This window comes from Myotis brandtii, unplaced genomic scaffold, assembly GCF_000412655.1.
Source record: "Myotis brandtii unplaced genomic scaffold, ASM41265v1 scaffold481, whole genome shotgun sequence".
Classification (NCBI taxonomy): domain Eukaryota; kingdom Metazoa; phylum Chordata; class Mammalia; order Chiroptera; family Vespertilionidae; genus Myotis; species Myotis brandtii.
The window spans coordinates 590,638-605,592 of record NW_005368381.1 but is presented as its reverse complement, the minus strand read 5'-3'; the positions used below and the strand labels follow the sequence as shown (position 1 = coordinate 605,592).

The 14,955-nt window shown below is 39.3% G+C and overlaps 1 protein-coding gene across 1 annotated transcript in view; it reads right to left on the bottom strand.

Annotated features, from left to right (window-relative positions):
• The window catches only part of TAF1 (TAF1 RNA polymerase II, TATA box binding protein (TBP)-associated factor, 250kDa), an 84,856-nt gene that overhangs the window by 37,983 nt on the left and 31,918 nt on the right, over positions 1-14,955 (bottom strand). Inside the window, 7 exon segments of the mRNA XM_014547685.1 lie at positions 6,354-6,438; positions 6,517-6,609; positions 7,354-7,476; positions 8,550-8,617; positions 11,156-11,333; positions 12,135-12,233; positions 12,451-12,559. Of these exon segments, the coding sequence (XP_014403171.1) occupies positions 6,354-6,438; positions 6,517-6,609; positions 7,354-7,476; positions 8,550-8,617; positions 11,156-11,333; positions 12,135-12,233; positions 12,451-12,559 (755 nt within the window).

The window sequence follows — 14,955 nt, the reverse complement described above, 5'->3', positions numbered from 1 at the left end:
ATAAAGTAACTTTGATTTTTTTATCCTCACCTGAGGATATGTTTATTGATTGGAGAGTGAGAGAGAAAAAAACATGTGAGAAACATCAATCAGTTGCCTCCCATTCGCACCCCAACCAGGGATTGAACCCACAACCTAGGTATGTGCCCTGACCAGGAATCAAACCCGCAACCTTTTGGTGTAAGGGACAACACTCCAACCAACTGAGCAACCCAGCCAGGACCATACAGAATATACTTTGATATCAGCATATACAAATACACCTTATTTGTTAATCTACCATTTTGATAGCTAACCTGTATTCCATCATATAAATACACCATAATTTATTCAACCATCTATTGAATTCCTATTATTGGATATTCAGAATGCTTCCATGTTTTTGCAATTATGAACAACGTTGCAATCATAAAGATATATATGTCCCAGTCCCTCTACCTTCCTCTACCTTATAAAAGATATATATATTTGTAGATGTGCTTCTGAAAACTTGTGTGGAGTATTCCCTGGAGGTAAAATTGCTTAGATAAAGGAATGAACACTTACACTCCTCTAAAAAGTTTGTACCAATTTATGTTTTCACCATCAGCATTTGAGTATTGGCATCATCTTGAATTTTCTCTGTCCTTTATCCATACCCCCAACTTTCAACCATTTATGAAGATATAGATTCTACTTCCTCAGTACCTCCTTTTTTAAAAAAAATGATCTTAGAGAGGAAAGAGGGGGGGAAAGAGGGGGGATGAGAGAGAGAGGGAGAGAGAGAGAGAGAGGGAGAGAAAGAGAAACGATTCGTTGCCTCCCACAAACACCCCAACCAGGGATTGAACCACTAACCTGGGTTACGTGCCTTGACTGGAAATCACACTCACCACCTTTAAGTGTATGGGACGATGCTCCAACCAACTGAACCACACTGGCCAAGGCCTTCCTCAGTATCTCTACAATTTGTCCCCATCTTCCATTCTTATTGATACTTACCTTAGTTCAAGTCCTCAGTGTTTTTAACCTGGACTGTTGTCAATAGTTTATTAGTCTCATATCTCATTCCCCTTCAATCTATTCTTCAAATAGCTTCCAGTATGATCTTATTAAATACCTAATATGGATGGCCCTCTTTCCTCTTATTTTTTAAATATATATTTTTATTTATTTCAGAGAGGAAGGGAGAGGGAGAGAAACATCAATGATGAGAGAGAATCACTGATCGGCTGCCTCCCACATGCACCACACTGCGGATGGAGCCTGCAACCCAGGCATGTGCCCTGACCGGGAATCGAACCATGACCTCCTGGTTCATAGGTTGATGCTCAACCAGAGCCACGCTGGCTAAGCCTTCTTTCCTTTTAAAGACTTAGTGTGCATACTATGCCTTTCATAATTTGCCCACCTACCTTTAAAAACTCATTTCTTCCCACCAAAATTAGCTCCTACTCTGCAACCTAGCCAAACTCAACTACTTTTCACTTCCTTATCCATGACACTCATCTAATTTGCATTTGTTCTATCTGCCTGGAATGTCTTCCCTACCATTCTCCACTTGATTATCTGCTTAGCACAGTAGGTGATCAATAAATATTACCTACTATAATCATCATCCTTTAAAATTTAGCATAAAAGTCACCTCTTCTAGCCCAGCTGGGTGGCTCAGTTGGTTGGAGCGTCATCCGTACACCAAAAAGGTTGTGGGCTCCATTCCCGGTCAGCGCACATACCTAGGTTGAGGATTCCATCCCCGATCAGGATGCATACAGGAGGCAAGCGATTGATGTGTTCTCTCTCTCTCTCTCTCAAATCAATAAACATATCCTCGGGTGAGGATTAAAAAAAGATCACCTCCTCTAGGAATACTTTCCAGTTTTCCATACCAGTAGAAAACTTGAAAAACATGCAAAAGATGAAAATGAAGATTATCCTAACCTTTTATCTCAGAAATAACCACTATTATCACATTCATGCATTTCCTTCCAAATTTTTATATATACAGTGGGGCCTTGACTTACGAGTGTCCCGACTAACGAGTTTTTCGAGATACGAGCCGTCTCTCGGCCGATTTTTTGCTTTGAGTTGCGAGCTAAAATTCAGGTTACGAGCCAGCTTCAGATACCCCACCGCTAGTTGGCACAGTGAACGTCACAGTGAATGCCACAACATCAGCCCAGCATCACGTGTCTCACTCGTTCACTTTAAGATTTGACATACGAGTAATTTGAGTTACGAGCTCTGTCACGGAACGAATTAAACTCGTAAGTCAAGGCCCCACTGTACATATATTTTTTAAAGCATAACTGAGAAAGCAAGTTTTGTGTTCTGCTTTTCTCACTCAACATTGCAAGCATTTTTGTCATTAGTTTTTTTAAATTTATTTTTTATTTCAGAGAGGGAGAGTGAGAGAGAAACATCAATGATAAGAGAGAATCATTGATCAGCTGCATCTTGCACGCCCCCTACTGGGGAATCAAGCCCGCAATCTGGGTATGTGCCCTGACTAGGAATGGAACCATGACCTCCTGGTCCATAGGTTAATGCTCAACCACTAAGCCACAATGGCCAGGCCATTAGTTAGTTTGTTTTATAAAGAGCTTTTAATCCTTACATAATAATCCATCACACAGATGGCACAATAACTAAACATTCCCTTTACATTAACCATTCAGGTTATTTCTCATTAATATAACATTATCATAAACATCAGTGTCTACATCTCTGATTAAAATAGATTATCATCCTATCACCATGTGCTAATAAGCACTCACATGCATTTTTATTTAATGCTCACAATAACCTTCTAAGGAGGGTACAATTATTATACATAAGGGAAAGCAGAGGCTGAGTAACTTACCCTAAGTCACATTGCTATTAAGCAGTGGGGCCGATATTCAAATTCAAGCCTACTGGACTATACCCTAAAGTCTGATCATTTAACAATTTTTAAGTCTCTCAATGCTGCCAAAGAGCTTTCCAGAAATGTCTTACAATTTTATACTGCCAACAGCAATATGCGAGAGCACCTGCCTCACTAGCATTGAATATTCCATTTTCAAAAATTGAGCTCAGCCCAGCCGGCATGGTTCAGTGGTTGAGCGTCAATTTATGAACCAGGAGGTCACAGTTCAAATCCCGGTCAGGGCATATGCCCAAATTGCAGGCTGGATCCCCAGTGGAGGGGCATGCAGAAAGTAGCCAATCAATGATTATCTCTCATCATTGATGTTTTTTTAAAATATATATTTTATTGATTTTTTACAGAGAGTTAGAAACATCAATGAGAGAGAAACATCGATCAGCTGCCTCCTGCACACTCCCTACTGGGTATGTACCCGCAACCAAGGGACGTGCCCTCGAACCTGGGACCCTTGAGTCCGCAGGCTGAAGCTCTATCCACTGAGCCAAATTGGTCAGGGCATCATTGATGTTTTTATCTCTCCCTCTCCCTTCCTCTCTGAAATCCATAAAAAAAAATTTTTTTTAATTTAGCTCATCTAATAGGTGAAAAAAATGGTACCTCTTTGTTTCAATTTGCATTTTTTCAATTAGCATCTTCTGGGTTTTTCTTATTGCCTCACATAAGCTCCTGATATCTTAAGCCAGCCATCACCTGGCCAAGAAGCCTTTCTGAAGACTCCTGCTTGCTTATCATTTGTTATAATCATTATTGAGCTGAGCATCTGTGAGCCTACCAACACAACTATATTACCAGAATTCTGACTGATTGGGTTTAGGTGTTTTCTGGAGACAATAATGGATAACTGACATAAGGGCATTTCCTCTAATTTCCAAAGCAATAAGGAGATCTCAAGGGAGAAAGTACATTATTTAACCTAACCGAGATGGAACAAAAATGGGAGGTTCATCTTCTACCACTTCCCTTGGTGAAATATACAGGTACTAGTTTAATAGTTTAGCAAACTTTCCCTGTTCTTTCATTCCTCCATGATATTGAACATTCCGTTCTCTCTGCCTAGAATGCCCATTTTTTCATCTGTCTTTCTGGTTGTCCCTCCCTTCACCTACCCCCTCCAATTGCTCTGTACCTTTTATCTGGCAGACTTACAGCCAAACTACTTGAGTGCTAAATATTGCTGGAGAAAAGCCCCTACAATCATGTAGATTTTTAATTAAGACCTCAGTATGCTAGTCATTTCTCTCAAATACTCTCAGCTCCCTCTTCTATTTTGCTTAATGAGTTATATGGGATCATCATTTTGCTACTTAATTCCTTCAATGTCCTCTCACTTAGGATAAAGTAAAAACTCTTAAGTGTGGAATATGGCACACAGGCCCTCTATGATTTGACTCCTATGTACCTCTCTACATATAACCAGTCATTTACCAACATGCACACTTAAAACACACCGCAACAACTTGTTTTATAACCTTACTAGAGGCCCAGTGCATGAAATTCGTGCACGGGGGCGGGCTCCCTCAGCCCAGCCTATACCCTCTCCAATCGGGGACCCCTTGGGGGATTGTCCAACTGCCTGTTTAGGCCCCATCCCACAGGACATCCCTCCCGCAATCTGGGACCGCTGGCTCCTAACCACTCACCTGCCTGCCTGCCTGATCACCCCTAACCACTCTGCCTGCCTGCCTGATTGCCCCTAACCCCTCTGCCTGCCTGCCTGATCACCTCTAACCTCTCTGCCTGCCTGCCTGCTTGATTGCCCCTAACCACCTCTGCCTGCCTGCCTGATTGCCCCTAAGTGCTCCCCTGCCAGCCTTATTGCCCCCAACCGCTCTCACCTGCCTGCCTGATCGCCCCCAACTGCCCTCCCCTGCCAGCCTGGTAACCCCCAACTGCCCTCCCCTGCTGGCCTGATCACCCCTAACTGCCTCTGCCTCGGCCCCCACCACCATGGCTTTGTCCGGAAGGAAGTCGGATGTCTGGAAGATGGCCAGTCTACCCAGTCTAATTAGCATATTACCCTTTTATTAGTATAGATAATGTAATTTCAGGCCTCTGTGCCTTGACAAATTACCGTTCTTTCTGCCTAGCAAACTCCATTGATCCTTTGGAATTCAGCTTAAGAAAACTCTTTTCCAGAAAGCTTCTTCTAATCCTACTCTGATTTAGATACCCTTTTTTCTATGTTTCTTTGGCAATCTGAATGCATCTAGCATATTTAAGTTCCATAATTTTTCTTTTGTTTTGCCAACTAAACTATAACCAAATTGGGGGCAGGGACCATATCTAATGTGATTTTGTATTTGCAGCATCTACCAGTGCCAACACACATTAAGTGCTCAATCAATATTTTCTTAACAAGTGAGTCATTCAAAACAGAAATTTATTGCCCAGCCAGCATGGCTTAGTGTCAACCTATGAACCAGAAGGTCACAGTTTGATTCCTGGTCAGGGCACATGCCCAGGTTGCGGGCTCAATCCCCAGTGCAGAAGGCAGCAGATCAATGACTGTCTCATCACTGATTTTTCTATTCTCTCCCTCTCCCTTCCTCTCTGAAAAAAAAAAGATATTAAAAAAAAAAAGAAGCCTTCCCTAACCCTTAGGTGAAGGTGCTACTTCCTCTCCTCTAGTGCACTTGCTGCATTTTAACGTCTTTCCCTTCAACTGGATTGTGAATTACATGAGGACAGTGAATATTAATAGATTAAGTAGCTAGCACAGAACCTGGTATATATTATTCAATCAGTTCATATACTGAGCTCACCATGATCTATGAGTCACACATTTCCCTAAGCTACACCTAAGGGCCTGGGGCATAGGTAAGTTTTCACATCTCATGGAAAGCAGTGATGACTCAAAGTCCAAAGTAATATCCACTTGATTTTTATTCTCATCTCATTTTTCTGTACTTTCCAAAGTTTAAAAAAATAAATGTGCATTGCTTTTCCATCATTAAAAGTTATTAACAAACTTTACAGAATACATACACTAAAATATCAATAAAAACATTATTTAAAAATAAACATGTGTGCCTGCTTTAAAAAAAGCAGAGTAAGCCCTGGCCAGTAGCTCAGTGGTTAGAGCGTTGGCCCATGGATCAAAGGGTCTCGGGTTGGATTCCTGGTCAAGGGCACGTATCTCAGTTGTAGGTTTGATCCCTAGCCCAGGTGAGAGACATGCAGGAAGCAACCAATCGATGTGTCTCTCTCACATCAATGTTTCTCTCTTTCATTCCCTCCTCCTTCCCTTCCACTCTCTCTAAAAATCAATGAAAAAAATATCCTCAAGTGAGGATTAACAAACAAAAACAAAATAAGATACCTGACTGATTCTGCTTACTATCACTGCTCAAGACTTCATGCACTTAAATTTTAATAATGCTAACTAATTAATGTTAGATGAGACAGACTGATGGAGAAAGAGAGAAAAACAAGGAGACATACCCACCATTGTACTTAACACTGTTAGCAAGGATAAGGTTGACATCATCTAGAAAGCTCTCTCGACTCTGATACTTGTGCTTGGAGATATTCTGTGATTAAAAGAATCAGGCACTTAGATACACAAAGTTAATTGATTCCAAAAACACGTATTAGAACAAGTCACTCACCTTACGTATAGTCTCTAAATCCATTGGACTGACAATCACTTCATAATAATCTGGAACAAACTTCTTATTAACTGGGTGATGAAATGGCCAAGACTAGCAAAAAGAAAGCATGAGAAATTAAATAAAAACCACTGTTTATACTAAAGATTCTCAACCTCCATTGGGACACAGATATTCCTGAGACTCTGACCAAAACTAATGACCCTTTTCCCAGAAAGACAAATAACCACACAAAACTCTGTATGTAACTTAAGGTGTTCTTGTATTCCTTTAAGGGTTTCTATGCTCTGAAAGAGTAAGAACCCCTGCTCCATACTCAAAATTTCTTATTCCCTAGTCCCATCCAGAAGTTTTATTGCATTACACATATAGGAACACAAAAGGAAACTTAGATCAGAATTCCTAGGCAGGATCCTTATAACAAAATGGTGCATTGAATTAACACAGTAGCTCTGTCATAAAGTTGCAAAAGACAAAAAATGAAACAAAAGACAACAAACACTGGGTAATTATCAAACTGTCATTTTTCAAGAAGCAACTCTATTTCCAAAGCTTCCGTTGGCTGGCATATTAATTTCTCTCCAGGGCTATTCAGGAACATTCAAATACTGAATGTAAACAATAGGAAGAAACAACCTCTTTATGTCCACAGTTTACTGGCCTCTTTAATTTTAATGATAATGCACACATACAGCAAAAAAGTCAGTTTTGACATTTATATGCCAGTTTGAATTGACAAACACCACCCTCCACCAGACTCCCCGACATATATACACATGTATATCCTTTCCTTTCCCCTGTACTATCTTCACAATGTTTAGTACAGAGACCACTTACATCTGGAACTGCCATCATTTTCTGGGTGACAATATTATCCAGAATAAAAGAAAATGTCACTTGGTCATTATCATCCAACAAGGGATTGATAGCTTTCTCTAAACGAGCCAATTTGTCTTCTTTCTGACATGAAACAAAGCAAAGGTTTCCCTAGGTATGATCACCACAGAAAATTAAGGATAATTTAAAGTTCGGTTGTCTATTGCTGTTGCTGAAAAAAGTCTAAGAATTTTCGATTATTCAGTTTCAAGCAAAAAGTCAAGATAAATGACATTCCAGTAAAAGGATCAAACAGGATGTACCAACCACTCCTTTAGGTATTCTGTATTCTACTCTATTCACCAAAATATACATCCCTGGGCATCAAAACCTTAGCTTCCATAATAGAAACACCTTCACCAGGTTAGATTTTACAATCACGCTGTTTTTTGCTGTAAAGCTATTGCTGAAAACACTGAACACATTACTGTTGATTAATGACTTCTGTATAAGGAAATCTAAATGAAATTCATTTCATAGTTTACTGGGAAAAAGTTTATGTACCAATTGTTCCACATCCTCACTAACACTTAGTATTATCAATCTTTTTTTTAAGTCTTTTTAAAATTTTAGCCTTTCTGGTGGGTATGTAGTGGTATCTAATCATGGTTTAAATTTGCACTTCCCCAATAATCAATCAAGTTGAGAATCTTTTCTTGTTTATTGGCCATTTGATTATCCTTTTATGAAGTATCTACTTCGGTGTTAACATCATTATATCATTATTGCGTTTTTGTAAGCTTGTAAGGTACCATATTTTTTTAGGTAAGAAGATAGAATATAGATAGATTACCTTTTAAAAATTAAAATTCCTCCCTGCCAAAATACAGCCTCTTAACTCCAGATGACTTCCTGGAAAATCACTTTCCTTGGCCCTTTCTAAAGAGACATGTGGGTTATAGATTTTAATCCTAGCTCTACTATTTAAAAGTCATGATGCCCAGGACAAGTCATTTTCTTCTATGAACCTCAGTTTTTCCATCTACAAAAGGAATTGAACTACATAATTTCTAAGTTCCCTTCCAAACTCTAACATACTAAAGATCTGCTACTCCTACATGTCTTTACTCTTTCTTCTGTTGCATTCCCTACTTCCTCAACCTTGCTACCCACCACCTTCTAATTCCACTGCCTTTCTCTCATTTTAAATGTCTTACCTCTCTGAGTTTTTCATCACAGAAATCCAGCTTGGATTGAGAGATCTGGGTCAATGAGTGCTTTGGCCCTAAATTGTAGAGCAACAAGAAATGAAACTGTTAAAAATGGGGGAGGCAAGCCCAGCCAGTGTGCCTCAATGGTTGAGCCTCGACCTATGAACCAGAGGTCACGGTTTGATTCCCGGTCAGGACACGTGCCCAGGGTTGCAGGGGTTGCAGGCTCGATCCCCAGTAGGGGTTGTGCAGCAGACAGCCGATCAATGATTCTCTCTCTTCATTGATGTTTCTATCTCTCTCTCCCTATCCCTTCTCTGAAAATCAATAAAAATTTATTTTTTAAATGGGAGGCAAGAGCTGCCAACACTTCTCCAGATGTTTGCCACATTTACTTAAGCACCAAATATGTGGCAGGCACCAGACTAGCTGCTGGGCTACACACATAAACCAGTCTTATCTTCATTTTTAGTGCCTAACAAATAGTAGACACACAACAAATGAACAAACTAATTTTAACTCTCTTCCTTATTTGTGTATACCCACACATAGTAGTACAACTATTGATACTGCTGTCTTTAATGCTTTGAAAATGATACTAAGGATGGAGAACGACAATATGTTTAAGGATGGCTGAGGAGATCAATACAGGATTTAAAATCTTCCCATACTTAGCATATAGAATTTGCCACTGTAATTTTTGTTTGCAGAACTCATGGTTTGTGATGTCCTCCCAACATATGGCTAATCCAAACAAAGCCTTTCTCATAAAAGAATCTCTATCTCATCTCAGAATATTGCTTTAGTTTCCCTGATATCCATAACAAGAGCTTCAGAAACCATTTCCTACACTCCCTGCTTATGGATACCCTAATTTAAGCTCACAAGGATAGTTAAAAACATTTTCATCTAGACTAATAATTCTGACTACTTCCTTTCAGTACTTATTTTCTTATCTTTCCCTGTCTATTCTTTTGTGTAAGTGTTCCCCAGAGCCTAAACCTCAGCTCTTTTCTAATTAATTTAGCATTCATTCATTTATTCATTCAACAAATGTTTAATGACATGTTCAATAAGAATAATGGGATCTATTTCAGTACTCCTTATAATTACGGTGACTATTCATAACATGATCATTGCTTAGTCATTAGAGGATAACATTTGTTAGTGGAGATCGGAAAAATTTATTTGTGAGATTCTGCAGAGTTCATTTTTCTATTCCCAATATTTGCTGAAGTTAAATAAAAATTTTCAAGCCCCCCCCCGCCCCAAAAAATAATAATGGGAAAATAAGACACCATTGCCCCATATTTATTTTTTTTAAAAATATATTTTATTGATTTTTTACAGAGAGGAAGGGAGATAGAGAGTTAGAAACATCGATGAGAGAGAGACATCGATCAGCTGCCTCCTGCACATCTCCTACTGGGGATGTGCCCGCAACCCAGGTACATGCCCTTGACCGGAATCGAACCTGGGACCCTTCAGTCCGCAGGCCGACGCTCTATCCACTGAGCCAAACCGGTTTTGGCATGCCCCATATTTAGATGACAAAACTAAGGAGGCTATGAGCAGTTAAGATAATTTATCTAAGGTGACTCAATTTGTTAAGAGTCAGAGCCATGACTCATATGTTACCTGTACTCTTAACCCGTATATGAATCTGTGCTCAAGGACACAATAGAAACCAAAAAAGTTTATCCTTTACATACAGAAGCTGTATTGTTTTTCCCCCTTTAAAAAGACTCAGAAAGATTTCTTCCTCCTTGCCTTTCCAGCTTTTAAGCAAAGTGGACATATAACATCCCCTGTAATAGATCTGTAGACCAAATCAAAGATTCACACACAGCAAATATGTCACATGCACATACTCTGCACAGGTTCCATCCACACTGAATGCTTCTCCCTTCTTTTTACCTAGGCCCACTTCTTAAACTCCTAGTACTCCCCATGTAATAGTTTCATTTCAGCAGACTCCAAATTCTCCAGAGGATACATTAAAAAGTGGTAATAAAAAGAAGCAATATACAGTTGACCCTTGAACAATGCAGAGGTTAAGGGCACTGACGACTCATACAGTAGAAAATTCATGTGTAATTTAAGTTGGCTCTCTGCATATTCAGATTCCCACTACCAGTTGACCACTGAACAATGTGGGTTTGAACTGTGAAGGTCAATTCAAAAATCATATATAGCCCTGGCTGGTTTTGCTCAGTGGATAGAGCGTTCGCCTGTGGACCAAAGGGTCCCTGCCAGGTTCAATTCCAGTCAAGGGCACATGCCTGGGTTGCAGGCTCGATCCAACATGCAGGAGGCAGCCAATCAATGATTCCCTCTCATCATTGATGTTTCTCTCTCTCCCCCTACCTTCTTCTCTGAAATCAATAAAAAAATATATATATTTTAAATCATATATAAATGGACCCACACAATTGAAACGCAGGTTGTTCAAGGGTGAAGTATATATTAAATGACTAAAATGTGTACTATCGGATTTTCAAAACTGCAAAATGCACTAATACATTTTAGGACCTTTTCATCAGTCCTATATAGTCTGAGCTTATGAGGATCTGAAAGGTGACCTCTTCAATCAAAGAATAGATGATTCTTACCATTGTCGCTTGTACTATTTTTCACAATGAGCTCCAAATGCTCTCTGAAGCCTTCCCGAGATGGCTAGAGGCATTTACACACATTTTCACAAAGTGTCTGTAAGTCCATTGGTCGAGTAATAATTTTGTAGTAGTCCTTTACAACCTTCCCATTGACTGGAGTGTGGAAAGGGTAAGTCTGTGCAAACAAGAGCCAGCACCACCCATAAGCAAAGAACACTTGCCAGAGCCAATTCCTGAAGATTCTTTCACATCTTACCTCTCTACCTGTTCATCAACTCTCAAAGGATGTTTTCTAGATGGAGCAGGTCTGACTGTTTCGTCTACTCAATTGTTTTATAAAAAAATGAAAGAAGCAAAAAACTATAACCTATCCTCGGCCAGTGTGGCTCAGTTGGTTGGGTGCCGTCCTATGCACCAAAAGCTTGCCGGTTTGATTCCTGGTGTCAGGGCATATGACCAGGTTGCAGGCTGGATCCCTGGTACAGGGCGTTTAGGAGGCAGCTGATTAATGTTTCTCTCTCTCTCTCTCTCCAAATATCAATAAAAAATATTTTTAGCCCTGGCCAGGTAGCTCAGTTGATTAGAGCATTGTCCCATACACCAAAAAGGTTGAGGGTTCGATTCCTGATCAACAGCTGCAGGTTCAATCCCTGGCCCCAGTTGGCAGCATGTGCAGGAGGCAACCAAGCAATGTGCCTCTCTCACATTGATGTTTCACGTTCTCTCTCTCTCTCTCTCTCTCACCACCCTTCCTCTCTCTCAAAACAAACAAACAAAATCAATGGAAAAAATATCTTCAGGTGAGGATTAACAACAACAACAAGACAGAGAAGAAAAAATAATTTAAAAAATAACACTATACCCCAAAGAATTAGGAATTCCACGTACTTAGGACTATACTGTCCTCCATCTAAAATCATGGACAGAACAAAAAGCCTTTTCGTCTCTACTGTAGGTATGAATGCAATGAACTCACATTTGGAAGATCTCTCATGTCGTTGATGATAGACTCCAAGATGGATGACAGTGTCACCATGGGGTCTGTCCGGCGCCGGTGGATGGACTTATGAGGTCTCTAAGGAAAAACAAGGAATCAGAATGCTTCTATAGATTAAAAAATAATACTTTCTAGCTAGACAAATATGTTTTGGAAGTCTTATAATGAACAATACACATTAATTTTCAGGGCAAGGACAAAGGGATTCAGAATCTATGTCAGGACCATGGCTTAGAGGGCTACGGGAATCAATGAGAAGCTCATCTGGTCAGAAAAAAGCAATGCAAATACTCACATTCAAATAGTCACAGTGAACAGTGGTTCCGACTCGCCGTTTCTTCTTAGGAGGGAGTTGCTGTTTAGGGAACTTGAGAACCAGAGATTTTCTTCGAACCTCATCTGCACTGCAATTAATAACACTTTCATAGCATGCAGTCCCTATTTATAGTCCCCAGGGATAAAAGCAACTACAGTGAAACAGTCTAAAGTCCCTGAGAATAAGCCTGGGGAGGAAAAAGCCAAACTAAAGGCCAGACATCCACATTCAAAGGCTCAGATCAGGCAAGGCCTCATAGGATCTCCAAGTTTATAATAAAGAACTAGGCAAGCCACAATTTCACCTCAGTTTCCTATTTAGAAAATAAGGGAACTAGCCCTAGCCAGTTTAGCTCACTGGATAGAGCGTCAGCCTGTGGACCAAAGGTTTGCAGGCTTGATCCCCGGCCCCTGTCAGGGCACATGCAGGAGGCAACCAATTAATATGTCTCTCTTACATTGATGTTTCTCTCTGTCTCTCCCCCTCCTTTCCACTCTCTCTAAAAATCAATAGAAAAAATATCCTCGGGTGAGGATTAACAAAAAATAAAAAGATTTAAAAAACACAAAAAAGAATTCAAATATATTTTGAATATAATACCGACTGTACAACTTCAGTGGCATATAGTCCAAGGACAACTACAAAACACACCTGACTCTACAGGTTTGTTGTTGGTAGTAATATTGGTATTGTAATTCTCAAACTATTTTGTATGTATCTTAGGACAAAGCAAATGAATAAATATATTGATGTTGGGAACCAAAGAAAAGATACAAATATGAAATATAGGGATATGAGGAAGAATCTGTAGATACAACTTGAATCTCTATGAACTGTGCTTTACAATACATGTATACTTCCTAGTTCTGTCCACTAAGAGCCTAGTAGCAATGGCATCTAGATCTTGGTTTCTAAACAGCGTTCCCCAATAAATGGAACCAGGGCTCCTTTAGAGAAATGGCTGATTCTAGATCTGGGATAGGGAAATTTCAAGAAGATCCTAGAACATCTTGTGCCAGAAAGCAAAGAAGTTATCAAAGATTTATAGGGTCATTTCAAAAGGACACAGGATCTGGTATGAAGGGGTAAAATTTGGGACAATGATGGAAATCAAAATTAATAATAAGGTTAAGTTTACAAAGGAAAGAAACTTCAGAATCTGTAATAGTACTCAAAAAAGGAGGGGAAACTTTTCTTTATAGAATGCCATTTAATGTAGAAAGAATGCTAGAATTAGGAAAAAAAACATTGTTTTGAGACACACCCCCCCCCCCCAATTTAATAATGGATCATCAATGGATGCCAAAACTATTGAGAGAATGACTGTTACGGATCAGGATATTCGCCAACATATTCATTACAAAGGGAAAAACATACCTTTATCATAGAGAAATCTGGGGATCACCACTTTAACAAGATGACCAAAATAGTACGGAAACCTGACAATATGAGCTTCCTGATGTGGTGTATTAAGTACATAATACCACCTATGTAGTAACCTTGTCAAAGACATTTAATATGAATATAATCAATGAGAAAACAACCAGGCAAATCCAGATTGTGGGATATTTTATGAGACAATTGGCCTGGACTCTTCAAAAACAAGTCAATGTCATAAAACACAAAAAAGGTGGAGAAGGCAGTTCTAGATTAGGAAAGACTCAAAATACTTAAATGTTTGAACTGGAACTGGATCCTGAATTTGGGGATAGGCAATAAAGTACTTTGAGACAACTCAGGACATTTGTATAAGAACTGGATGCAAGATACTATTGAATTAATGTTAACTATGTCCTATGTTGTTATGTCCTATGCTAAAGAATTTATAAGTGAAATATCATGATGCCTGCAAGTTATTTCTAAACAGTTCAGCAAAAGTTTAAATATATAAAGATGAAACAAATAGGACAGTTGGTAAATTTAGAGAAATAGCATGTTGTCTTTAAATTTTCCGTAGGTTTGAAATTTTTAAACTAAAAGGTTAGGGGAAATTTTTTAATTTAAAAACTCTGCTTCTTTATTAAATTCTCTTAGGGCAAGAGACAGGTATGTGTAAGCATAGTTTATGTCTCCTTAAACTTTTTGGATGGTCCATAATTAGAACATTCTAAGATTAGGGACCTTACAAATATTGAGTGCCTGGGAAGTAGAATAAGAGCATCTACTATATGCCAGGCACTGTGCTTTATATAGTCTCTCTCATTTTTATCTCATAACTACCCTAGAAAGGGTGGTTTTATTTTGTAAATAAGAAAACTGAGACTCAGAAAAGTTAGGTACGGGAGAAACCAAGATGGCGGCATAGGTAAACACCGGAAATTGCTGCCTCACACAACCACTTCAAAAATACAACTAAAAGACAAAACAGACATCATCCAGAACCACAGGAAGGCTGGCTGAGTGGAAATTCTACAACTAGAAGGAAAGAGAAAAGCACACTGAGACTCAGAGGAGGTGCGGAAGTAAAGTGCAGAGGTACGGAGG